Source organism: Helianthus annuus, chromosome 11 (genome assembly GCF_002127325.2).
Source record: "Helianthus annuus cultivar XRQ/B chromosome 11, HanXRQr2.0-SUNRISE, whole genome shotgun sequence".
Classification (NCBI taxonomy): domain Eukaryota; kingdom Viridiplantae; phylum Streptophyta; class Magnoliopsida; order Asterales; family Asteraceae; genus Helianthus; species Helianthus annuus.
Window position 1 is genome coordinate 95552991 of NC_035443.2, and position 26744 is coordinate 95579734.

At 40.9% G+C, this 26744-nt stretch overlaps 1 protein-coding gene across 1 annotated transcript; it reads right to left on the reverse strand.

Moving 5' to 3' along the window:
* Positions 1-18217: 18217 nt before the first annotated feature.
* On the reverse strand, positions 18218-22565 carry LOC110939838 (laccase-3). Its single transcript, XM_022181409.2, has 6 exons — positions 22467-22565; positions 21654-21805; positions 21306-21550; positions 21036-21164; positions 19149-20075; positions 18218-18584 (listed from the first exon to the last, which is right to left on the reverse strand). Exons 1-6 carry the CDS (start codon positions 22563-22565, stop codon positions 18454-18456), a joined length of 1683 nt encoding a protein of 560 aa, XP_022037101.1. The 3' UTR covers positions 18218-18453.
* Positions 22566-26744: the final 4179 nt, after the last annotated feature.

Consider the following 26744-nt stretch of genomic DNA (forward strand, 5'->3'; position numbering starts at 1 on the left):
ACGTATAATGAGAATACTGCGATTGCACTATCATAAATCAAGACCACAATGTAAGGTTTACAAGTTCATAACTGTATCGTACATCATCAGTGACTATGGCCACATCGCCCTAGTCCAAACTACCAAATCAGTGACAACAACATCCAATATACAAAACATCAAAAATCATAATCTTCCAAAATGCGGTCTCCAAAAAGGCTGTAAAGTCTGCACAATCGCGGTCCTCTCATCAAAAGTCTACTCGTGTCGTACAAAATGGCCTAAGCTGATGGCGGTGGAGGAGGGGGAAAACGAGAAAAGAGTAGACGTCGCATATGAAGCCAATCCTCCTCCATAGCGTGATGAGAACGCATCAAGTAAGCTATCTGCTGCTCAGGAGTCCAAAAATGAGCGACAGAATCAGGTGAGAGTGGGCGTGGAGGGTGTGATACTGCAGGTGGAGTCTGGCACTGGCACGGGGGTCGCTGAGCTCTCTCCAGCTCCTGTACACAACGAGTCAGCGCCTCCTGCTGTATCATGAAAGATGTGAGAATATCCTCTGTAGAATACCCCACGTGATATGGGTGATATGGATCAGATGGTGGCATAATGGGGGGCGTGGTCCAGAGGAACGACTCACTAGATGGAGCGAAGGATGGTACAGCAAACGGTGAAACAGTAGGAATAACAGTATGATGAGAAGTCTGAGGTACAAACTGATCTCCTCCTGTCATGAAAGGTGTATGACCAAAAGGCTGTCGTGATGAACCCTCTCCAGGATGTGGTGGAGGTATGTCCTGAATAAATGTGATAGGTAAGTCGGTGCGGTGAACATCTGTAGTATGTGTGGGAATCAAAGGAACATCAATAGGAACTGAAACAAGGGCTGAAACAGGGGCTACAGGTGGTGTAATAGGTACCACGAAGGCGGGAAATCATCGTCATCATCTATCCACCCATTGCGGGTGTGAGCGTATCGTGGATCAATATGGGTCGCAAAAGGTGCACGGTCGAACATCACCGGCACTGGATCAGGAAGAGGTGCAACGACAGGATCCTCTAACAAAAGTGGAGCATCAGCATGAGCATCGATAGCATGATCATCCACCAATGGTGGAGAAACAATAGGATGATCGTGAACAGGTAAATCGTCAACAAAAGGAGCAATAGCAGGTGCATCGGCATGATCAGGATCATGCTCTGATGCGGGGTCAGGAGCAACAACTGGCTCAGGGGCCACAGCAGGCTCCGGATCAACAAACTCCATGTCGAAATCAGCTGGATCGGCAAACAGAGGGTCGACAGGGGCTACAGGATCCTCCAGGGGCTGGTCTAAATGAATAAACTCAATGTCATGGTCTGGATCAAAACCAGGTGGAAAAACAGGATCTGAATCATCATCAACATCATGATCGAACTCAAAGCTATGGGCGGGAACCGGTGCAGCTGATGACACCATGTCCGGGTTGGCGTCGTGTGAATGGTACTACACTCCCTGAGTGTGCGAAGGTGCGGATGCCACAGACTCAAAGGAGTCTGGAACAGGTGAATGAACGGGAGCCTCCTCTGCAGGAGCATCAGCAAGAAGTAAGATATCACCAGCAGCAATAGGGATCTCACCCTCAAGGTCATCCTCAAGTGGGTCCTCCTCAAACAAATCGACGTCATCGTCGGAAACAATATCGAGGGGCATATCAACAATCGGATAAGCAGCAAGGGGCATAGGAGCAGGGATCACCGCGAGTGGAAAATCCCCAGCGATATGGCCATCAGTAGGCTCAGCTACGACATCAGGCAGCACAAAGGGCTGGAAGTTGTCATCGTCTGTGCTGGTAGTATCGGATGTGTACACCTCGTGCTCCGATGAAACTATGTCGTCTGATACTATAACCATGGGATCTGTAGTGTCTGACTCTCCAGCATCTGATGAATGCATGATGTCTGTAACACAAACACACATATGCACACACAATCAATCATATAATCAAATAAGCATGTTAGTCACCAATAAACAAGCAAGTAATCCTCCTAGTCCCACTAGACTACCTCCCAGCCTCTCAGACTGAATCTCCTAGTTTCTCAGACTACCCTCCCAGCCTCTCAGACTGAATCTCCTAGTCTCTCAGACTAATTCCCTTGTCTCCCCGACCAAAACCTCCCCAATCTTAAAGAATGGCCCCTCAGTCTCCCCGACTGAACCCCTGGTCTCCCCGACCAACCTCCCAGCCATTAGGGCTGAACTCCCTCAGTCTCCCCGACTGAATCCCTGGTCTCCCGACCAAACCATAAATTTTAAGAAGGAAAAGTGCTCAACTTTTGTTTGTAAAAACGTTTTGTATCCGGGATCTGGACGTCATGTATGCAATGTAAAAATGTTTTCGTGAGAGCCCTAGTGATCATAGTCTAGACTCGAGAAGGAATCCTAGTTCGCTATGATCAAAGCTCTGATACCAAGCTGTCACACCCTGGCTTTGCGGAAGCGTGGGTTTATTTGGTGTGACTTCTTAATACCATAGCTTAACCACAACAAAGCTATATGAAAATAAAACCATGATGTTCATCCATTACTTCAAGTTTTAAAATAAAAATACCACAACATTGTTTTCAAACGTCGACACATGCAACGAAAATACAACGCAACAAACTAAAAACATTGTTCATAAGACACAACCACAAACATAAGATAAACACCGTTTAAGACTTGTGACTCGTCCAGGCAAAAGTCACAACCCCTAAACGTGGATGACATCACTCCTCTTACGCAGCATGAAGACATTAGCATACCTCGCCAGATCCCTAATTCCCTGAAATACATGTAAGTTGAAAAATCAACAAAAATGTTGAGCGAGTTCATGTAAAGTGAGTATGTAAAACCTTTGTAATATGAAAATCCCTGGTATGTAGCAAATAAGGAAATAAAGAGATCACCAATGGTTTGCAATGCCATTGATATGTGTGAAGTGCTGTAGGAAGACTCAAACCTAGCCGATTTTTGCGTCGGGCTCAAAGTCACCCCGAGGTCCGTTCTGTTGGGCCTGGAGTTGGGCTCGCTACACCCAGATAGATCTACCGCTAATGACCCTCGGTCCTACAATGAGGATTAATGGCCTTCAGTTTCCGCCTACTCACTCACATGATCTAAGTAGTAACCCTCCTTACGCTAACCATACCATGTAAAAAGTATTCGTAATCATAGTAACATGTATTTCACCCCCGAAGTATAAAAACTGAAAACAGGTAAGAGAAAAGGGGGACATGAACTCACAGAAGTGCGTCTCGAAATAGTATCTCCCAATCAACCTGCTGCGTGACGACCTACACGTACTAACTTCTATTAGACGGACGGCCGTGCCTTGGCTTAAGGTTTAAGTTTTTGGGAAATAGTTAGGCCACTATTTCGTATTTACACTTCTTAATTATCTATTAATTATATTCCTTCCCAAGGATGGGGGTTTTAATACATGTGCGCTTTTATAACTTCAAGAATATATTATTAAGTCTCACTTAATAAAATATATTTTAATTCATTTGTCAAAAATATTCTATCTCCAAAATATACATATTTTTCCCAAAAATATTATATTTTATTTCATACAATTTCCAAAATAATACTTTTATCAAAATACGCATTTAAGAGTATTTTTCCGAAAATACATGAGTTACATTTTTAACATTCATGTGGTAGTAATAATACCGGTGTAACTTAAATATTAATTTGTGAAGGCGTTGGTATTATTTTGGAGGTCGTAACTTCATGATATTTCAAGTGATATTATTTTTACTCTAAAAATAATATACATATAGTTCACAAAATAATCATAAAATCACACAAGCATCTTACTATGAAATATATATTCTAAATATATATTTAACAAGTTTTATTTATGAAAATTCCACCTCCGACACTTGGCTATTTTGTAGTAAAAATCATGGCGAATTTTGTTTGGAAAAACAAGTTAAAAATATATTCATAACACTTGTCACGAAATATTTCCAAGTGTTATATTTCTGGAAAAATTTCGCCAGAGTTTCCCCTGTAACTGGAGATGGGCACGCTTGCTAGCGGATCATTTTCTTTTCAAAATTCAATCGATCAAGTTTCCAACCATCAATATTCAAACATCAACTAGTCAAAAATAAGCATAAATCGCAATCTCATGAACTTGTAAGTTGTGTAAAATTATGTAGTAACTTTCCAACATTTTTAGTATATTTTTCCATCTTTAAAAATAAAATCAGTTTCTTGAAAACTTTATTTTTAAAGAAAATGTAACTTTACAACTTCTAGTCCAAAAACTACGAAATTATTCCTTTGTTAAACCTTTGGTCACACAAGTGTTTACACACTTGTTTGTTTGCAAAAATGCTTTTAGTTGTGTAAGATCCGACTTTTAAACAAGATTTGCATCTTACACTTGGTTCTTCGAAAATACCACTTGCAGATCCTTAGATCTACTAGTTTAGAACTCTATTTTACAAGAAAAATCACTTTTACACAAGTTCATGTTCATGTGTGGAAGGGTTCATCATCTTGCTACTTTTACACTTAACATATTGCTAGTTCATGTTCCATGAACATGATCTAGCATGATTAGATGACGATCCGTTCCACTACTAGCCACTAACAACACACAATAATCATTTCTAAACAAGATTCACAAGATTTACACCAAAAGTTACTCTTTATCAATCAAGTTTATCTTTCATTCAAGACTTTATGTTTTGATCTTTAGTGTTTTTGATTTTTATCCGTTAAACCTCTTATTAACCACTTTAAACATGAACAAGAGAGTGTTTAGAAGCACTTACAACTAGCTCAAGGCTAGAGAAGAATCAAAGCGAAAACAAGGTGGATAAAAGCAACGTAGTAAGGTTCTTGAGATTCCGAAAGCACCGGGTCTCCTCGTATGATCTCTTGCACCTTGGGATGTAAGTGGAATAGCAAGATCAAACTTGAATGATGGGTGGATGATGGATGATGGTTTCGGCCGATTACACCAAGGAGAGGGAGAGAGAGCAATGTTTTGTGGAGTGGTGTTTATGAGAATGAAATGTGATCTTATGGTTAAACTTATAGACCATTTTAGAACTTTATCCATGGTGTATTGTGTAAGTTAGATATGGGACATGGGCTAATAAAATAATCAAAATTGTGGGGAGAGTGTCCCACATGGGGACCGATCGGTTGAAGGGGGGGTGGGTTATGGTTTGATTTCAACCATATAGTTAGTAACTAGTTATGTTAGTTAGAACTTTAAGTTAGTTACTAGTGTGTTATGTAATATAACGGGTGTTAGGGTGTTCGGGGACCCTAACTAGCTTAGAAAAGGAAAAACAATGTTATTGACAATATTTTTATGTTCCGGGTAAAGTCCGGTTGTTTGGTTGGATATTGATCCGTTAAAGTGTTAAATAAGCATTTAAAGTGTCTTTAATATTATTTTTAGTGACACAATGAATTCCCGACACTTTGGAAAGTGTCTAGTATTATTTTCCCATGTTTTTGCACTTTACTAGTTAAATAAAATGCTGAATTTTGTAACAAAGTGCAGAATTTTGTAATTAGATCATGTTTTAGGCACATCCGGTTACTGTAACTATCACCTAGTGACGCAGTTTTACAATCCTCACCTCCCTACACTCCCTACTGGTGTAGTAATCTATTCCCGGCTCATACTGGCCTCAGAGACAGTGTCTGTCTAGTGCTGGCTATGTCAGCATGTTTACTGGGTTATCCGTTCTTGTGCTAACTGTGCTTTTGTGCATCAAGTTTGTCACTATAGTTTTGTGTAAGTAATGGAGTGACAGCAATTAAGTATGATGCATGAATATGTATGTATCAGAAATCAAGAAGCAGTTTAACCATAATTGTAAGCAAGCACAGTAATTAAGCATTAATTAAATATTAATTAATTCGTACGGATACCTGATTTGGTGAGGGTTGTCACAAGATTATTATTCCATTGGGCCGATGATATAAGGTGGGCTGACAAATCTGTTGTTTGTTATTAATGGATCTGAAAACTGTTGACTAAGAGGCCCTCAAACAGAAAACTATATTCACACGATCTAGTGGACTTTCATACGAATTGGACCACCTTCAAACGAAATGGAGCACTTTCAAACGAAATGATGAATTTTCATACGAATTGGAATCTTTTCATGCGAATTGGAGACACTTCATGCGAAATGGAGTTCATTTCGTACGAAATGATGCTACTTTTCATACGAATTGACAGGTTTCATGCGAAATGAAGGAATCTCATGCGAAATGGAACACTTTGATGCGAAATGGACCTCCAAATGACCAATTCGTGCGAAATGGGATTTACTTTCAAACGAATTGATGTTATTTGGTGCGAAATGAAGCTGATGTCATGCGATTTCGGACCAAAAAACTTAGATTTCTCCCAAACGGCTTTGAATTAAGATTTGAAACTTTGTAGGGTTATAGATCAGGTGTTTTCGCACAACATATCCAAAAATCAGCTAATTTGGACCGTAAAAACCTGTTCAATTTGACGATTTTCAGATAAAAACGTAAAAGAAATGTAGAAGATGAAGAAATAGATCAAATCTGATGCAATTTGGATCTGAAAACGATGAAATCCTGTGCGATTCAATGTGTTTGATCCGTGCAATCGAGCTCCTGCTCTGATACCACTTATTAGGACCGGTTTTGACTCCGAAACGATTGCGAATCGAACGTGTGACATGCGGAATCCGTACACGAACGTGACCGAACACACGAGGCGTAATATAACTGTGATTCTATTGATAGATTTGATAACGTACAGCACCTGAATCACGTGAACAATACTTTCTCTCTCTAGACTCTCTCTCTAGATCTCAAGCTCTCCAAGTCTCCAAATGGCAAAAATCTTAAAACTAACACATAAACCTCCTATTTATAGGTCAAGGCTTTAATGAGATTTCTCATTAATTACAATATTGCCACCTTGCCTTTTCTATCTAATATTTATCTTCAGTTTCTCGCTACGGCTCGGATTGACGAAGGCGATAGACATAAATGCACTAACAACAACACGTTCAGAGCCAGTATAAGGAACGGCTGTGACAACTCGAACTTTAGACTTGCTTTGATGTAACGTTTGTGCACGATATGTGATTTTATAAACCCGAATGATTAATTGATTTCATGATACATGTTGTGTTATGTGCATGATGTTTACTATTTGTACATGTATGAATCGGACCGCACAAGCTCACAACACCCACACAAGGCCGTTGGGCCTCATCCTTGTACACGAGACCATAGGGCGGCCCTATGTTGGGATCGGCCCACTCCCCACTCGCAACACTCAAAACCGGAACTAGGGGATTGTTTTACCACTTTTGCAAATCACACACACACACACAAACCCTAGAAACTTTGCTCTCTCTCTCGGCTTGCTTAGAACTCGACGGCGGGATCATCATCTTGATCGGATCACACTCTCCTTCTTGTAATCGGTTAGTATGATGTTTATGTTTGTGTGTTAAGTGATGTTTTGATTTCGTACTTAGATCGAACCGATTAGTATTTGCATGATGATGAACTAGGGCCGGTTAGGTATGGTGGTTATGTTGATCCTCGTATTGATTGTTATATAATCGGATTTGTTGTTGATGATGTTAATGATATGTCTTGTTGATTGGCTGTGAAGTTATGCAATTCGAGGTTGATGTTCATGAAATCGGATCATAATATGATTGAGTGTTATGATTATTGTTATTGTTCATAAGTGTGATTATTAGGGTTCTTATGAATTTGTGTTGCAGTTGTCCTGTTTGATCGATAGCATGCTAAACGATTTGTTGGAAATTATGTTAATTGATCTGTTACCGAAACTGACCAAACTGTTAGCTGAAATCACGGATAAGTCAATGCAGGAATTATGGAAACCAGTTACACAGCCGGTTGCGACTCAGATTGCGAGTCGGAACCTCCCCGTCTCGACTCGAAACCACAAACAGCACCAGCCGAAACCACGGTTGCGAGTCCCGTTGCGACTCGTAACCAGACCATGATGAACCGAGATCTCCATTGCGACTCGCAACCAGCTGTTGCGACTCGTAATCTCCGGTTGCGACTCGAGATCTCCGTTGCGACTCGAGACCATCGTTTACACGCACACGGTTGGGCCTTCACTGTCACGGGCCTAATCTGTTGAGCCCAATGATTTGAGTTGTGAACTGTTTATTAATGGACTTGTATGTGTTTGCTATTTGGGCCGATTGAGAATCTGGATTGTTATATTATTGGACTGCTTATTGGACCGGGCATTGTTGGACTTAGACAATTGGATCCTCACATGCTATGTCTTATCTGCTTACGTGCGTACATGTTTGCCATGACTATACGTGATTACTATATACGTGCTATATACAAACCTGACTCGTATAATAACCATGATAGGACGTGAGTGACCATTTACTTGCTACTTATATTCCTTGTGTATCTGCCGAGCAAACCAAGGTGAGTTCACACAGCCAAGGCATGGGATTCCCGGGTTGGGAATTGGGTTGGATATGTTGGATATGGAATGATTACTCGTACTTACGCATATACCAGACTATAGACCATCGTCCTCAGGTTAGTCAGGACACGTTACGTAAAGCCTACGTAACCCAGTATATTTGCCATATGTCTCCCGGGTCGGGAGGACACGTTACGTAAAGCCTACGTAACCCAATACCATCTACTGGCTTCCAGGTCGGAAGGCCACGCTGCGTAAAGCCTACGTAGCCCCCACGCGTACCACTGTCCTCGGGGAAGGGCACGTCACGTAAAGCCTACGTGACCCTGTACGTTTTCCTGTTCTCGGTAAAGAAGAACACATGGTCGGATGTTAGTCTAGTAAGTACCGTTAATGAGAAGCCCTCATTAACCAGGATGAACATGGGAAGCCCCCACCTTTATTACACACTAGTATGGGAAGCCCCCACTAGCTATACTTATGCATTACACAATGAACTTACTTTCTGTGAACTCGCTCAACTAGTTTGTTGATTATTTGCTGCATGCCTTGCAGGACCTTAGGTATACTTGGAGCTTGCACAGGGAAGAGCAGGTCGTTGTGGGCAGATGGATCGTAATGATGTTGAACTCATAACTCGTAAAACTATTTGGATTTACTTTACTATGCTTCCGCTACTTAAAACAGTGTTTGGTTTTTGAAACATCAATCATGTCATGGTGACTTATATTAACTACTTCTATTATTAATTGCTATGGTTTGATATGATTGATGGCTTGATCCTGGTCAGTCACGCTCCCGAGCGGTGGTATTCCGCGGGTGGATTTTGGGGGTGTGACAGATTGGTATCAGAGCCATTGGTTATAGAGAACTTGGTTTTAATATGGGGAAAACGTTTTTATTAAAACCGGACTATAACCAGAACAGTGCTCTCAATGATCCACAACGACGCTTCGCTCCACGTGCAAGACTCGACATCCTAGGTAATAAGGTTTATGTTTATTGCCTGTTTGCTAGAACTGCTTAGAACTTTGCTCGCATTACGCTTAGATACACATGCTTTGATTTCATGAGAACACCTATATGCCTACGCTTTTCTGTCATCGCCCTACTCGCGAACCATTCTTATGTATGCTACTTGTTACTATGAAGATCAATGGCCGCACGAATTAACATGACTCAAGCCCAGCTAGAGGCTCTCATTGCTGCGGCAGTTGCAGCCGCCCAAGCAGGTCAACCCGCTCAGCAGCAGCCTGGGTGCACCTTCAAGAACTTCATGGATTGTCGTCCTAGCTCGTTTAGTGGCACAGAGGGAGCAGTTGGACTCCTCCACTGGTTTGAAAAGCTCGAGTCGGTTTTCGAAATGTGCGAATGCCCTGAGGCTCGCAGGGTGAAGTTCGCCACTGGCACACTTGAAGGGATTGCGCTCACTTGGTGGAACGCACAAGTGCAGATTTTAGGGTTGGCAGCTGCTAACGCCACCCCATGGAACGACTTTAAGGAACTCATCAAGCGTGAGTATTGCACGCGGGAAGACATACACAAGCTGGAAGATGAGCTTTATAACTTGAAAATGGTTGGATCGGAAATCGAAGCGTATACCAAACGGTCCAATGAGCTGGCCGTTCTGTGTCCAACTATGGTGGACCCTCCATACAAGCGCATTGAGTTGTATCTCAAGGGATTGGCGCCAGAAATTCAGAGCCACGTGACGTCGGCTAATCTCGAAAACATTCAGGAAATACAGCGTCTCGCTCACCGTATCACCGATCAGGCAGTGGAACAGAATAGATTGCCCAAGCGTGTTAATGCTATTGCTAACGTCACCACCTCAGTTACTCCTGCTGCATCTGGTGACAGTAAAAGGAAATGGGATGGGGATTCCAGCAAAGGTTCGGCATCTGTTCAGCCACAATCTCAGCAGCAGAAGATCGATCACTATCAGGGTCCCAGTCAGCAATCCTCTGGTGGTCACAGGCAGAGGAGATATCAGGGTAGTCAACCCAGGTGCCACAACTGCAACAGGCATCACCACGGCCCATGTAACAAGGGTCGTTGTCAAAGGTGTCTCAAAATGGGTCACGAGGCCAAAGACTGCAGGAGCCCTCGTCCTGCGAATCAGAACCAGCAGCCTCAGCAACCAGCTCCACAGAACCAGCAGCAACAGCAGCCACAGCGTGGAAACCGGGGGTGTTTCCAGTGTGGGGCTGAAGGTCATTTCAAACGCGATTGTCCTCAGTTAAACCCGAACCGCAACAACAATAACAACCAGGGCAACGGGAACAACAACGGTGGAAACAACAACAACAACAACGGCAATGAAGCTCGTGGTCGTGCATTCGTGCTAGGTCGAGGTGACGCAGTGAACGATCCCAACGTTGTCATGGGTAAGTTTCTCCTCGACAATATTTACGTTACTGTTTTATTTGATTCGGGTGCGGATACAAGCTATATGTCTGTGAAAATGTGTCAACTGCTAAAACGTGCACCAACACTTTTACCCACCAAACATGTAGTAGAGTTAGCTAACGGTAAAAGTCTAGAAGCCACGCACGTAGTTCAGGGTTGTAATCTTATCCTAGCTGGTCAAGCCTTCTCCATTGATCTCATTCCCATAGTTTTGGGTAGCTTCGACGTCGTGATTGGGATGGATTGGCTTTCCCAACACCAGGCAGAAATCTTATGCAGCGAAAAGGTTATTCGCATTCCTCGTTCTGGTCAGGAACCTCTAGAAGTTCAAGGCGACAAGAGTGGTGCAGTGGTGGGCATCATCTCTTTTTTGAAGGCTCAGAAATGCTTACGTAAGGGTCACACAGCCATTTTGGCTCTTGTTACAGACGCCTCAGCAAAGGAAAAGAAATTGGAAGACATTCCAGTTGTACGTGATTACCCTCAGGTGTTTCCTGAAGACTTACCAGGCTTACCGCCTCATCGTCAGGTTGAATTTCAGATCGAGCTCGCTCCAGGAGCAGCACCCATAGCTCGCGCACCATATCGTCTAGCTCCATCGGAATTGGAGGAATTGTCAAAGCAACTGCAGGAACTCTTGGAAAAGGGTTTCATACGACCAAGCTCTTCGCCTTGGGGAGCTCCAGTACTTTTCGTGAAAAAGAAAGACGGTACGTTCAGGATGTGCATCGACTACCGTGAACTCAACAAGGTGACGGTGAAGAACCGTTATCCTCTTCCACGCATAGACGACTTATTCGACCAATTGCAAGGGTCGTGCTACTACTCGAAGATAGACTTGAGGTCTGGTTATCATCAGCTGAGAGTCCGGGATGAGGACGTCTCCAAGACAGCCTTCAGAACTCGTTACGGTCACTACGAGTTTCTTGTCATGCCGTTTGGGTTAACGAACGCGCCCGCGGTGTTCATGGATCTTATGAACAGGGTATGCAAACCCTATCTTGACAAGTTCGTCATTGTATTTATCGACGACATCCTGATTTACTCCAAGAGTCAGGAGGAACACGAGCAGCATCTTCGCCTCATTTTGGAACTCCTTCGGAAGGAACAGTTGTACGCCAAGCTTTCTAAATGCGACTTCTGGCTTCGTGAAGTCCACTTCTTAGGCCACGTGGTAAACAAGGATGGGATCCATGTCGATCCATCCAAGGTAGATTCGATCAGGAACTGGCCTGCACCGCGTACGCCAACGGAAATACGCCAATTCTTGGGTCTGGCAGGTTACTACAGACGGTTTATTAGAGACTTCTCGAAGATTGCTCAGCCGCTTACGCTACTGACACAGAAGGGTGTTACCTATCGCTGGGGAGAGCCCCAGGAGACTGCTTTTCAGCACCTAAAGGATAGACTTTGCAGTGCACCTATCCTCTCATTGCCAGAGGGCACAGATGACTTCGTGGTTTATTGTGATGCATCCATTCGGGGACTGGGATGTGTGTTAATGCAGCGCGACAAGGTTATTGCTTACGCCTCTCGTCAACTCAAGGTTCACGAACGGAACTACACGACGCACGATTTAGAGCTGGGAGCTGTTGTTTTTGCGCTTAAGATATGGCGACACTACCTGTACGGTACCAGGTGCACGATTTACACCGATCACAGGAGTCTCGAGCATATTCTTAAGCAGAAGGATTTGAACATGCGTCAACGACGATGGGTCGAGTTACTTAACGATTACGAATGCGCCATCAAGTATCATCCAGGCAAAGCCAATGTTGTGGCTGATGCCCTCAGTCGAAAGGACACTTTACCGAAGCGCGTGCGAGCGCTACAGCTTACGATTCAGTCTAGCCTTCCAGCACAGATACGAAATGCTCAGGTAGAAGCATTAAAGCTCGAAAACGTCAAGGCTGAAGCCTTACGCGGCTCACGACAACAAATGGAACAGAAGGGAGACGGCGCCTATTATGTAACGGGCCGGATTTGGGTCCCACTTTATGGCGGTTTACGCGAACTTGTTATGGATGAAGCTCACAAGTCTCGCTACTCGGTACATCCAGGGTCGGATAAAATGTACCACGATATCAGCACTACCTATTGGTGGCCTAGTATGAAGGCCCACATTGCTACGTATGTTGGAAAATGCTTGACATGTGCAAGAGTCAAGGTCGAATATCAGAAACCAGCTGGTCTACTTCAGCAGCCTAAGATACCTCAGTGGAAATGGGAAGAAATTTCCATGGATTTCGTTACAGGCCTACCTAGATCCCAGCGTGGGAACGATACGATATGGGTCATAGTTGATCGACTCACCAAGTCTGCACACTTCCTGCCGATTAAGGAAACGGATAAGTTCTCCACTCTCGCAGACGTATATCTTAAAGAAGTTGTCTCGAGGCACGGGGTGCCCACATCTATCATTTCGGATCGCGATGCACGATTCACGTCAGAACTTTGGCAAGCAATGCATAAATCTTTCGGCTCACGATTAGACATGAGCACAGCATACCACCCTCAGACGGATGGGCAGTCTGAGCGTACGATTCAAACACTTGAAGACATGCTTCGGGCATGCGTCATCGATTTCGGCAACGGCTGGGAAAAGCATCTCCCTTTGGTGGAGTTTTCTTACAATAACAGTTACCATACCAGCATTCAAGCCGCTCCATTCGAGGCATTGTACGGGCGTAAATGCCGGTCACCTCTCTGTTGGGCAGAGGTGGGAGATAGTCAGATCACGGGTCCAGAGATTGTTGTGGACGCCACAGAAAAGATTGCACAAATACGACAACGCATGGCGGCAGCACGCGACCGTCAGAAAGCCTACGCGGACAAGCGTAGAAGGCCATTGGAATTTGAGGTCGGGGACCGGGTTTTATTGAAAGTCTCACCCTGGAAGGGTGTGGTTCGTTTTGGCAAACGGGGTAAACTGAATCCGCGATACGTCGGACCATTCGAAATATTAGAAAAGATTGGCAAAGTAGCCTACAAGTTGAAACTACCAGCTGAACTCGGGGCAGTTCACAATGTTTTTCACGTGTCGAACTTAAAGAAGTGCTTATCAGATGAAAACCTCATCATTCCTTTTAAGGAACTCACTATCGACGAGCGGTTGCAGTTCGTCGAGGAACCAGTTGAAATCACGGACCGGGATGTGAAGGTCCTCAAACACAAGAGAATCCCTCTTGTTCGAGTTCGTTGGAACTCCAAACGTGGTCCAGAGTACACCTGGGAACGCGAAGACAGGATGACAGAAAAGTACCCCCAGTTATTCGGGAACCAGGCAACCACTACTGAGGCTGAAGCTACTACTTCGGAATTTCGGGACGAAATTCCAGATCAACGGGGGGAGGATGTGACACCCCAGGAAAATCAGTGAACAGTACAGTTTACCTAGCTTCCTCAGTGAGTGCATACCAAATTTCGGGACGAAATTTCCAATTAGTTGGGGATAATGTGACAACTCGAACTTTAGACTTGCTTTGATGTAACGTTTGTGCACGATATGTGATTTTATAAACCCGAATGATTAATTGATTTCATGATACATGTTGTGTTATGTGCATGATGTTTACTATTTGTACATGTATGAATCGGACCGCACAAGCTCACAACACCCACACAAGGCCGTTGGGCCTCATCCTTGTACACGAGACCATAGGGCGGCCCTATGTTGGGATCGGCCCACTCCCCACTCGCAACACTCAAAACCGGAACTAGGGGATTGTTTTACCACTTTTGCAAATCACACACACACACACAAACCCTAGAAACTTTGCTCTCTCTCTCGGCTTGCTTAGAACTCGACGGCGGGATCATCATCTTGATCGGATCACACTCTCCTTCTTGTAATCGGTTAGTATGATGTTTATGTTTGTGTGTTAAGTGATGTTTTGATTTCGTACTTAGATCGAACCGATTAGTATTTGCATGATGATGAACTAGGGCCGGTTAGGTATGGTGGTTATGTTGATCCTCGTATTGATTGTTATATAATCGGATTTGTTGTTGATGATGTTAATGATATGTCTTGTTGATTGGCTGTGAAGTTATGCAATTCGAGGTTGATGTTCATGAAATCGGATCATAATATGATTGAGTGTTATGATTATTGTTATTGTTCATAAGTGTGATTATTAGGGTTCTTATGAATTTGTGTTGCAGTTGTCCTGTTTGATCGATAGCATGCTAAACGATTTGTTGGAAATTATGTTAATTGATCTGTTACCGAAACTGACCAAACTGTTAGCTGAAATCACGGATAAGTCAATGCAGGAATTATGGAAACCAGTTACACAGCCGGTTGCGACTCAGATTGCGAGTCGGAACCTCCCCGTCTCGACTCGAAACCACAAACAGCACCAGCCGAAACCACGGTTGCGAGTCCCGTTGCGACTCGTAACCAGACCATGATGAACCGAGATCTCCATTGCGACTCGCAACCAGCTGTTGCGACTCGTAATCTCCGGTTGCGACTCGAGATCTCCGTTGCGACTCGAGACCATCGTTTACACGCACACGGTTGGGCCTTCACTGTCACGGGCCTAATCTGTTGAGCCCAATGATTTGAGTTGTGAACTGTTTATTAATGGACTTGTATGTGTTTGCTATTTGGGCCGATTGAGAATCTGGATTGTTATATTATTGGACTGCTTATTGGACCGGGCATTGTTGGACTTAGACAATTGGATCCTCACATGCTATGTCTTATCTGCTTACGTGCGTACATGTTTGCCATGACTATACGTGATTACTATATACGTGCTATATACAAACCTGACTCGTATAATAACCATGATAGGACGTGAGTGACCATTTACTTGCTACTTATATTCCTTGTGTATCTGCCGAGCAAACCAAGGTGAGTTCACACAGCCAAGGCATGGGATTCCCGGGTTGGGAATTGGGTTGGATATGTTGGATATGGAATGATTACTCGTACTTACGCATATACCAGACTATAGACCATCGTCCTCAGGTTAGTCAGGACACGTTACGTAAAGCCTACGTAACCCAGTATATTTGCCATATGTCTCCCGGGTCGGGAGGACACGTTACGTAAAGCCTACGTAACCCAATACCATCTACTGGCTTCCAGGTCGGAAGGCCACGCTGCGTAAAGCCTACGTAGCCCCCACGCGTACCACTGTCCTCGGGGAAGGGCACGTCACGTAAAGCCTACGTGACCCTGTACGTTTTCCTGTTCTCGGTAAAGAAGAACACATGGTCGGATGTTAGTCTAGTAAGTACCGTTAATGAGAAGCCCTCATTAACCAGGATGAACATGGGAAGCCCCCACCTTTATTACACACTAGTATGGGAAGCCCCCACTAGCTATACTTATGCATTACACAATGAACTTACTTTCTGTGAACTCGCTCAACTAGTTTGTTGATTATTTGCTGCATGCCTTGCAGGACCTTAGGTATACTTGGAGCTTGCACAGGGAAGAGCAGGTCGTTGTGGGCAGATGGATCGTAATGATGTTGAACTCATAACTCGTAAAACTATTTGGATTTACTTTACTATGCTTCCGCTACTTAAAACAGTGTTTGGTTTTTGAAACATCAATCATGTCATGGTGACTTATATTAACTACTTCTATTATTAATTGCTATGGTTTGATATGATTGATGGCTTGATCCTGGTCAGTCACGCTCCCGAGCGGTGGTATTCCGCGGGTGGATTTTGGGGGTGTGACAACGGCTCCAAAATCTAGAGAAGAATCCGTTGTCATATGGGCAGTCGCTCCAGAATCAGGTATCCACGAATCAACCTTATCACAAATAGTAGACAAATCTGCCATCAATCCAAAATGTGGCCCAACATGTGACGTTTGAGCAATACCGGCCCAATTAGCAAAATGTGTTGGCCCAAAATTAGGAGAATCAGCTGGCGCATTTGGCTGGCCAAAGTTATTCAGCCCATTACTAATTTGAAGAGGATATTGATTAAAACCATGCTGAAATGCGTTTGGGCTTGGCCCAGAAGAAGTATAATGAGATGTATTTGGACCTGGGCCAAATAACCCATCACGATTTGGTTGCTGTGGTCCATAATGAACAAAGCCTGGTCTAAATTGTGAACCCAAAATACGTGAATCATACTCAGATCCTTGTCCAAAGAAAATACCATTATCCCTAATTTGTGAAACCCTAGAACCTGGTTGAACACTCTGTTGACCACCATAATCTGCCATATTCACAGTGTAACCACCTTGTTGCCATGGTGTATTCCCGTAACTTCCAGAACCTCTACCACCTGAACCTTGTTGATTTGCATAACGACCACCGGAGTTCCGACCACCGCTGCGCCAACGACCACCTCTACAGCCGGAACGGCCACCACTACCAGAAAATCGATGATAACAAAACGAGGCTTTATGCCCTGGCTTATCACAGATCTGACAAATCACTGACTTACTTGAAGATTCATAAGGTAGGGTTTGAATGTTCATAGCCGCCATAGCAGAGATAGGTATAGAGGTTTGATAATTTGATTCTGTTTGTTTTAATCTTGATTCGAATGTCAATAATTTTGCTCTCAACTGTGAAAACGATGGTTTTTGATCGCTATTTTCCGAATTCGTTACAAACATTCTATAATCAATGTGTAATCCATTAAGAATTTGTAAAACCAAACTTTCTTCAGTAATTGGATCACCAATTGATTGTAATGAATCAAATAAGTTTTTAGCCTCATCACAGAACTCAGAAACAACTTCGAACCTTGTTTTAACGAGTGAAAGTTTGTTCTGTATAGATTTTGGTTTGCGAATACCTGTTGATGAAACATTTCCTCTATTTTCTGCCATAATTCTGAAGCAGATGCAGTTCCTCTAGCAATCTGAATTAGCGATGGAGAAAGATTAGCTGTTATAAAGGCGAACACATAAGCATCAGATCTATCCCATGCAATTCTAGCTTCAATTTCACTTGGCGGAACAAATTCACGATTCAGGTATTGAAGCAATACTCTAATAATGTCCATCAACTTGAGCATCCCCATCAACCATACCACCAACATGCTGCATATTCTACATAATTTATGAAAGGTGATAACTACTACTACCATTTGTGTTATCCTCAATACCACTTGGATGCCCACTCCACTTCGAAACCATCCCGAGCAACTGGCTTGTGAGATTTTGTTGCTCGTCAGTTGTCACTAGTTTTACCGGTTGCAACGACTAGCGTTGAAAAACATATACCTTACCCGACCCGAACCGTCGAACCGACCCATATTTTTTATCTTCGAACATATGATATTGGAACATTTAAAAAAGTGAACCTTTGGAAAAAAAATTTATGGATCCGCTAATGTGTGTTAGAGGACGAACACGATGACCAAAACCAAAACGGATAAAACTGAGATTACAATAATACTGGAAATTCAGAATGAACGCTTCATTCTATTTTTATACTAAACAATACATAGTAATCTATAAATTAACTACTTGCTCATATTCAGAAAACCACTCCAAAACTCTTTAACTCCACACAAATACCAACAAGAAAGAAACAGAACATAAATCATTATTAAAAACATAAACACTGGTTGCTGAAAATGGGCAGAATCAAGAATCTTAACAACGAGGAAGATCAGCAGGAGGTGGCAAGAGTTTCTGTGATGGTCCAACTCCATCTTCAACAATGAACGCCATTCCAAAACCCCAAGCTAGATGAGTATCAATATGACAATGCATCAACCATACACCTGTTGCATACAATTCAATTTCGTCAACAATGGCGGATTTTGATCAAAACAACGGTTTAAACGAGTCGAGACGAGCCCAGCTCAAGCTTGGCTTGTTTCGATCTCTATTTCTAAAGCTCGAGCTCGGCTAATGAATAACTTTTTAAGCCCAAACTCACTTCAGGCTCGACTCATTTATTATATATTTATTAATTAATTAATATACACTAATAATTATTTTCTATATAAATTTTAATTATAGCTTTTATATATAACACAATATATATTACTTAAACAGTTTTATATTATATTTTAACTACAATCTTAATTTTATAAAAAAAAATTAATTATACAAATAAAAGGATCGTATAAGCTCGCAAGCCAGCTCAATCAAGCTAGATAAGTGAAGCTCAAACATGAGCTCGTTTATTAAACAAACTTCTTTTTAAGCTCGAGATCAAGCTCGTCTAAGCTTTACTCGAATCGAGGTTTTAACGAGTCAATCTCGAGTAGCACAGGAGCAGCTTGGCTCGTTTAGAACCCTCGTTTACGATTGATATGCATGGGATTGACAGCTAAACTTACCAGGATTATCGGCGACGAAGCGAATGGCAGCCCACCCACCAACCGGGACATCGATGGTGTTCCTTTGAGGCGGGTCGATTAGATTGAATCGAGCAGTATCTTGGGAAGGATTAAAGTTACCAAAACCTTGTCCAACAACGTAAAAATGGTACCCGTGTAGATGAACAGGATGATCTTCAGTAGAAAAGATGGATGTGTCTTGCAACACAATTTGTACATTAGAACCAAACTTCAATTTGTAAAGTTTCGTTCCCCTAATGGGCTGCCAAAGTCCCCGTGGGACATTACCGGTGTAATCGAATTTCACAAGTGGTGTTGCTGGAAAATCGGTTGTGTAAATGTTAGGAATCTTGTTCGTGTATGCTTGAAGCAATGAAGCTCGATTAGGAAGCACGAACGACACGTTGTTCATGCTAGCGCCAAACCGTGTGTTATTCGGTCCTTGACATCTTGGCCCAGGAGAACAGTTGAAAAAACCGAAACCAATGATGAAAAACAAGTTTTCGTCGATTTTTGTTGGGACATCGACTTTTTCAGGACTTTTGATTTGGTTTGAGAAGGAAGTGGCGGTGTTTGTGTCGTTATAGGCGGGGAGTGGTGGTAGGATTGGTCTTGAAGTGGAGGATTTGTACTCAAGAATGGCGGTTGTCGTTGTGTTGTCAAAAGGGGCGTTTTGAGCAGTGGCATAGGCTCGGGCAGCCATGTAGTATCGGCCCGGTTTTTGATTGGCGGTCAGGAGCACGTCGGTGGTTTGTCCGGGTCCCACCATGATGATATTGGTGGCGAATGGTTTAGTGTAGACCGCGTCTGTCGCAACAACAGTTAGCTTGTGGTTTGCAACGGTGAAGAAAAGTTGTTGATTGAGTGCAGCGTTGATGACTCGTAGTAGCACAGAGTCGCCAGAGTTCACCGAATATCTTACGGTACCTAACAATGTCACATACATAGTAATATAATATAGGGTAAAGTTCTTGTACAAATAATCTTAACATACTAAACATACAAATTGAAGGAAAACTCAAAAAGACAAGGTGACATTTTTGTAATTATCAATAACTATCAAAGTTACTCTACAAATATACCTAAAAAAACCTAACCACTCCCCCCACCCCCAAAAAAAACCTAAACCCCCCACCCCTCAAAAACCTAAAAAAAAACCTACCCCCCCCCCACCCCCAAAAACCTAAAAAAACCTAACCCTCCCCCCTACCCCCCACCCCCAAAAACCTAAAAAAAACCTAACCCCCCCCCCCCCCTAAGCTAAAATGCTAAAAACTAAACCCCCCAAAAAACCTAAAAAAATCTAAAAAAATAAAAAAAAACACACAAATTATTTTATTTTATTTTTTTAACATTTTTTATTAAAAAATCGCTACTTTTAGTGGCAGCAAAAAAAAATTTTTTTTTTTTTTTCTAACGAAATGTAGCGATTTTTTAATAAAAAATGTTAAAAAAAATTTGTGTTTTTTTAGGTATTTTTGGTTGTAACTTTGATAGTTGGTGGTAATTACAAAAATGCCACCTTGTCTTTTTGGGTTTTCCTTCAATTTGTATGTTTAGTATGTTAAGATTATTTGTATTTGATCTTTTGCCATATAATATACACACGATGAGTATAGGTGGCATCAGTAATTAATATATCAGACCTGTTATTGAATTAATATAACATTTATGCTCATTTTAAAAACGTTAATTATTTATAAAAAAGAATTAATAAAAATGTCTTGGATGAGTCCAACCCGACCTCAGCTACATAAAAAGTTACTTATATCGTCCTAAATATGTTTTAACCCGTTAACCAACCCGTTCATTTGGTCATCTCTAGCAGAGAGTCTTGTACTAAACCCACAAACACTTGTTTACTAAACTCAGTTAGTACAAACAAACCTTGTTGTGAACATTTGTATAGATCGCCGGGTTGACCGTTAATGGTGATTGCATCCGAAATGTTAGGAGCCGCACCACTGAATAACGTTTGTTGTAGGATGCTAATAATGTCTCGGTTCCACCATTCACCTGTGACGATCATTGTCAAATGATTAATAAGATTTTACCAAAATCAAAATACATAAACAAAGTTTTAGCTATATATATATATATATATATATATATATATATATATATATATATATATATATATATATAATATAAGTGTACCTAAAACGATAGGGAGTTCTACTTTTGGTTTAGGGAACGGGTATGAAAAACCCAACTTCGGATGGATTATGAGTGCGCCATAGACCGTGGCTCGTAGCCATCGGCTATGAGCATGCCACCACAATGTGCCCTCTTGATCTTGTATGATGAAACGGTACGTGTACGAGCTGCCCGGCATGATTGGACACTGAGTCACGTACTCAGGCCCATCGGCCCATGGGTTTTGCATCTGTCTAAGCCCATGCCTAAAACATAAAAAACCCAAAAAGGTCCATTAGCTGCTTTTATGGTATTGGTAATGATAGAAATATGTATAAAAGTGTAAAACTTTAGCCATGCGCAACATACCAATGGATGGTGACATTGTAGCGAGCTTTGTTTGTGACTTTGACAGTAACGGCATCTCCGTTACGTACTTCCAAAATCGGCCCAGGAAACTGTCCATTGACGGTAATTATCGTATGTGATTTGCAAAGCCGCGTCACCTTTTTTTCTTGAACCTTTTAATAATAAAATGACCGTTAGCAAAATCTAAACTAAACCTAAAAACGAAATTAACAATGTTTTACAACCAATTGTCATTTGATCTTACATTGTCGTTTTAAACATCAGCTAAAAATGTAAATGTTATACATGACAACAATGACGAAACTAAAACTTTTTACCCGTAGCTAACAATTTCAACTACTCTTGAAGGGTCAAATTGAACAAATGACTTTAAATAACTATAAGAGTTTATTGCTCGGATAGTCCCTGTGGTTTCACGTTTTTTCACGTTTAGTCCCCACCTTTTTAAAATAGCAGGTATGCTCCCTATGGTTTGTTATTTTGTTACTCGGATAGTCTCCTGAGTAGATGTCAGTTAGTTTGGAAATAACAGGTATGCTCCCTATGGTTTGTCATTTTGTTACTCGGATAGTCCCCTGAGTAAATGTCAGGGGACTATTCGAGTAACAAAATGACAAACCATAGGGAGCATACCTGCTATTTTCAAAAGGTGGGGACTAAACGTGAAAAACGTGAAACCACAGGGACTATCCGAGCAATAAACTCTTATAGTTATTTAAAGTCATTTGTTCAATTTGACCCTTCAACGAACCCCCAACCTCTCTAGTTCTGTCTAAACGACAAGTTAAACAGAAGAAAGATTTGGAAACATACATTGAACTCATGATAATGGTCTTGGTTTGCATTGGTCATTGAAACAAGGGTTAAGAGAATCGCAAATAAAATAGACTTGGATAAAGGGTTGGACTCCATTTTGTTTGAAGTGTGGCGTTTGTTACTCAAAGAGGTGGTCTCTTTATAGTAGTAAAATTAAAAGCGAGTGATTAGGTTATTATCACTAATGAGTCATTAGCAAAGAAAACTTTTGCAATTTAGTCCAACTAACAAGAGGGTTTTGGTGCAACCACTAACTAAAAAATCAATTGTTTTATCATTTTGACATTTAAAAGCTAGTTGATTTTGAAAATTTCAAACATATATCTCTTGTATGTATGCATGTATTATAAATATTTAACATCTAAGTTAGCGTGAGGTTCCACTAGTCTAGAGCCAATAATTAATGACATGACACGTTAACACAACTTGACTTGACTCAAAACGAAACGAAACAAAGCTAAACAAATAAGTATTTGGGGTAAAAACATGTTTGGGTGATAAGCAGGTCGACAAGTTGGTGACACCTTTAAAAGGTGTCTAAACGAGTTTAAGGGTGACAAACTGACAATTATGACCCGTTATTCAAAGAACAGGTTAATTTGGGCAAAACCAATATTGCATAGGCGTTCATTTAGGTTAACATAAATTATATATCATTTTGGTTCTAATCAAATTATACAAGAAGCCATACTTATAAAACAGGTTAACATAATTGGGGCCAAAAGGGCAACAACACCAATTACCATTGTTTGTCTTCACCGTCGCCAACTCAACCCAACTTGCCGTGTTTTATCACGCTTAGGCTGAATCCGTTAAACCAGATTATGACACATATATAACATGCTCAACTTATTTTGTTAAATAGGTTAGTAGATCAACATGACACCTTTATAACATGTTTGTAGTTTTATAGATAATTATATATGGATTATAATTTTGATCTTAAATGTGCCCTTTTATTTATAAATCGTGATTGGTGAGTTGTGTCAGTAATCATGTTTGAATGTGTTTTCATTCATGTTATTAAACTACTTATATCTAATCGTGTGTTAACGAATTGAATCGTTTGATTCGTGTTAATTTTGTTGTGTTATGTAACCTGCTTATTAAACATGCTAGTGTTTAATAAAATGACGTGCTTAGTCAGACGTGTCGTGTTTAGGTTTAATAAGTGTATTAAACGTTTCTAGCACACAACCTAACACATACACGTCACGTTTTACCAGATAGCTCTAGGTTACTAGTAATAAAGTTATAAACTTATAAGTAGACTTCAGTTTTTTTCTTTACTTGTGATACATAAGTATTGTTTGTGATTGTAAATATCAAATGAAAGTGAAAGTTTGAACTTGTAATGTGTACAAGTTGAAGAAGTTGCATGTAATATTTATTTGCTTCCATCACTTTTTCTCTTGTATTATTATATTATAATATATTAAAGTTCAAAAGCCAAAAGCCATCTAGAAGCAAAATGGCAAGTAGTAAATGTTGAGAGTTATTTAATCAAACTAGTGTTGATGGAAAAACTATTTATGAAAATGGTGTTCCTTGAAAACTATTTACTAAAATAGTGTTTCTTGTTTATTTTTTATTTGTCTTTTATTTTTTAATCAACATATTAAATTTTGTTTTAACATTTCTATTGAATTAATCAAGTATTTATTTTTTTATTCTTTACTAGGTTATAACCCCGTTTATTACACGGGGTTGAATAAATAAATTTTATATACTAAATAATAAAACAATATATCTTTAAAAACCTCATTTATTGTACGGGTTGAATAAATATAATTTTATATATTAAATAATAAAAAGTTACATCTATAAGAACCATATTGTACGGGTTGAATAAATGTAATTTTATATACCAAATAAAAAAGATATATCTTTAAAACCACGTGCATTACACGGGTTGAATAAATGTAATATTGTTTACCAAATAATAAAATAATACATCTTTAAAAAACCTCATTTATAACATGGGTTGAATAAATGTAATTTTATATACCAAATAATAAAAAAAATTACATCTTTAAAAATATGCGCATTACACGGCTTGAATAAATGTAATTTTCTGTACTAAATAATAAAAAAATAGATATCCTTAAAAAACATCGTGTATTGTACGAACTGAATAAATATGGGTTTAATAAATCTAATTTTATATACCAAATAATTAAAAACTTATATATCTTTAAAAACTTTGTGTGTTGTATGGGTTAAATAAATGTAATTGTGTATAGTAAGTTTTTTTTTTAAATGTTATACCCTTAAAAAACGTTGAACAAATACTATTATACTAATGATATAATAAATACTTTGATAGAAATATTATATTCGAAAATAGGAAAAAATCATCATGGTATAAAGAATATTAAATACTGATGAAACAGTGGTTAACCAAAAGAGGTTAATTCACTGGTCTCGTCAAGTAGGGTTAATCCCTTCTTTCCGAGGATCGGTGGCTGGACCGTCAGCTGGGCTGTCTCCTGCACAAGGGAAACACACCGTGACTCGTAAAAAGGAGGAAGAGGTAGTGGGTGCTCCTTGTTACCACTCTCCGGCGTGAGAATCAGTAATTTGCTTGTGAAGCAAAGTGTGATAGTAGTAGTAGTGAGAGAGTTGTGAAGAGATACCTCAAACCTGGTTTGGGATGGGTATTTATAGCCGAGGAGTGAAGGAGGGTGGTTGAGTTGACAGACTGACGACGCGCCGTGTCACACCCCAACCGATAGCGGAATTATCGGGGCATGGCACTGAGCGAAACAGATTATCCAGGAGTTTCCATAACAACTATTCATATAATCCAATTAAAGATACGTCCCATACCGTATTCCGAATAAACAAATATATTATTACAGATAACATCCAAACAAGTAATTCTGTTCCGACAACTCAGATTTAACATAACAAAATAAATTAATATTTTTCGAATGCCCCTAAAGACCCAGACTGACAAGATCTACAGACAACTATGCACTAGAAGCTGGTTCTTGATAGAGAACTATTTGTTGGGGGCCTCTAGAGACTTATTCTAGCCTCGCTTTCCTAGCAAGCATACACCTTAAACACCTCTCACATACGTTAAAATAAAGTCAATACATATAATGTAAAGGTGAGCATACAAGTTTGGTAATAGCATATAGAGTTCGAATAGTTTACGCATAACCAGCACGTACACAGAGAGAAAGGATGCATGTTAATTATCGACATGGATCTATCGATACCAACGACTGCGGGTTGACTGTCCGAGACAGTTCGCAATACATGATTACCACCGTAATCCATGCAAGTAATTGTCCTTAACAACCCCCGTGAGAACGGGTGCTCAGTCCAAACTATAGTACTACGTTGCTAAGGAAGGTAGACAGCATTCCACGTGTAAACATAACAACAAGCATACATTTAGTCACGTAATACATGCAATCGGTTAGCGTTCAAATAGTTTGAATAGTGTCTTCGATTGTGATTTTGATAAGCAACGTATGTAACACCCAAAAGTGCTAAAGCAAAAAGGGATTCGAGTATACTCACAGTGGTTTATTATGGATTGAAGGGAGCGCTGAGAGTAGGGTTAGCCTGGATAGTTCGATAGCATAACGATGAGTAATGCGGAAATGCAAACAAGTGTAAATGGATCGAATAGCCTGGTCGATCGAACAGCTGGTTCGATCGAACGGGCTGTTCGTTTGGTTTGAAAGTCCGTTTGAACAGTCTTGTTCGATCGGCCGGTAGGCTCGATCACTTGGACCATCCGAGTGGATTGTTTCTTCCTTTGATGTGTTTGTGTATGATGGTTTGAACTTTTGAAGTTTTCGTTGTAGTATTTGAGAACACTGAAGTGTCCTTACCTTTCAGGTCGATCGATCGAACGGCCTGTTCGATCGGCCGGCTTAACCGATCGGTTATACACTTCGATAGTGGTTCCTCAGTTGTGTGACAACTCGAGTTTCCGAGATTCCACTTTCGCATTTATTGCACGTCACTGTCTGTTTAGTTGTTTACTTGCACAATTGGTTTGCTTTGTAACTGTATACGCTGTGATTTGATAAAGTGTATTGTGATTATTGCATGGTTATGTGTTATTTCGCGAATGATATGACAAATGCATGAACTTGGTGATGAAACTGTAAATTATGTTGTGATGGGTGTGCTTTATGTAAAAGGTGATACTTAGGGGTGTGTAGAGTAGTTAGTGAAATTTTAACCACCCTTAACCCTAACCTCCCTCACAATCATCATACGTGCTTTCACATGCTTCTCTACAACTCTCTC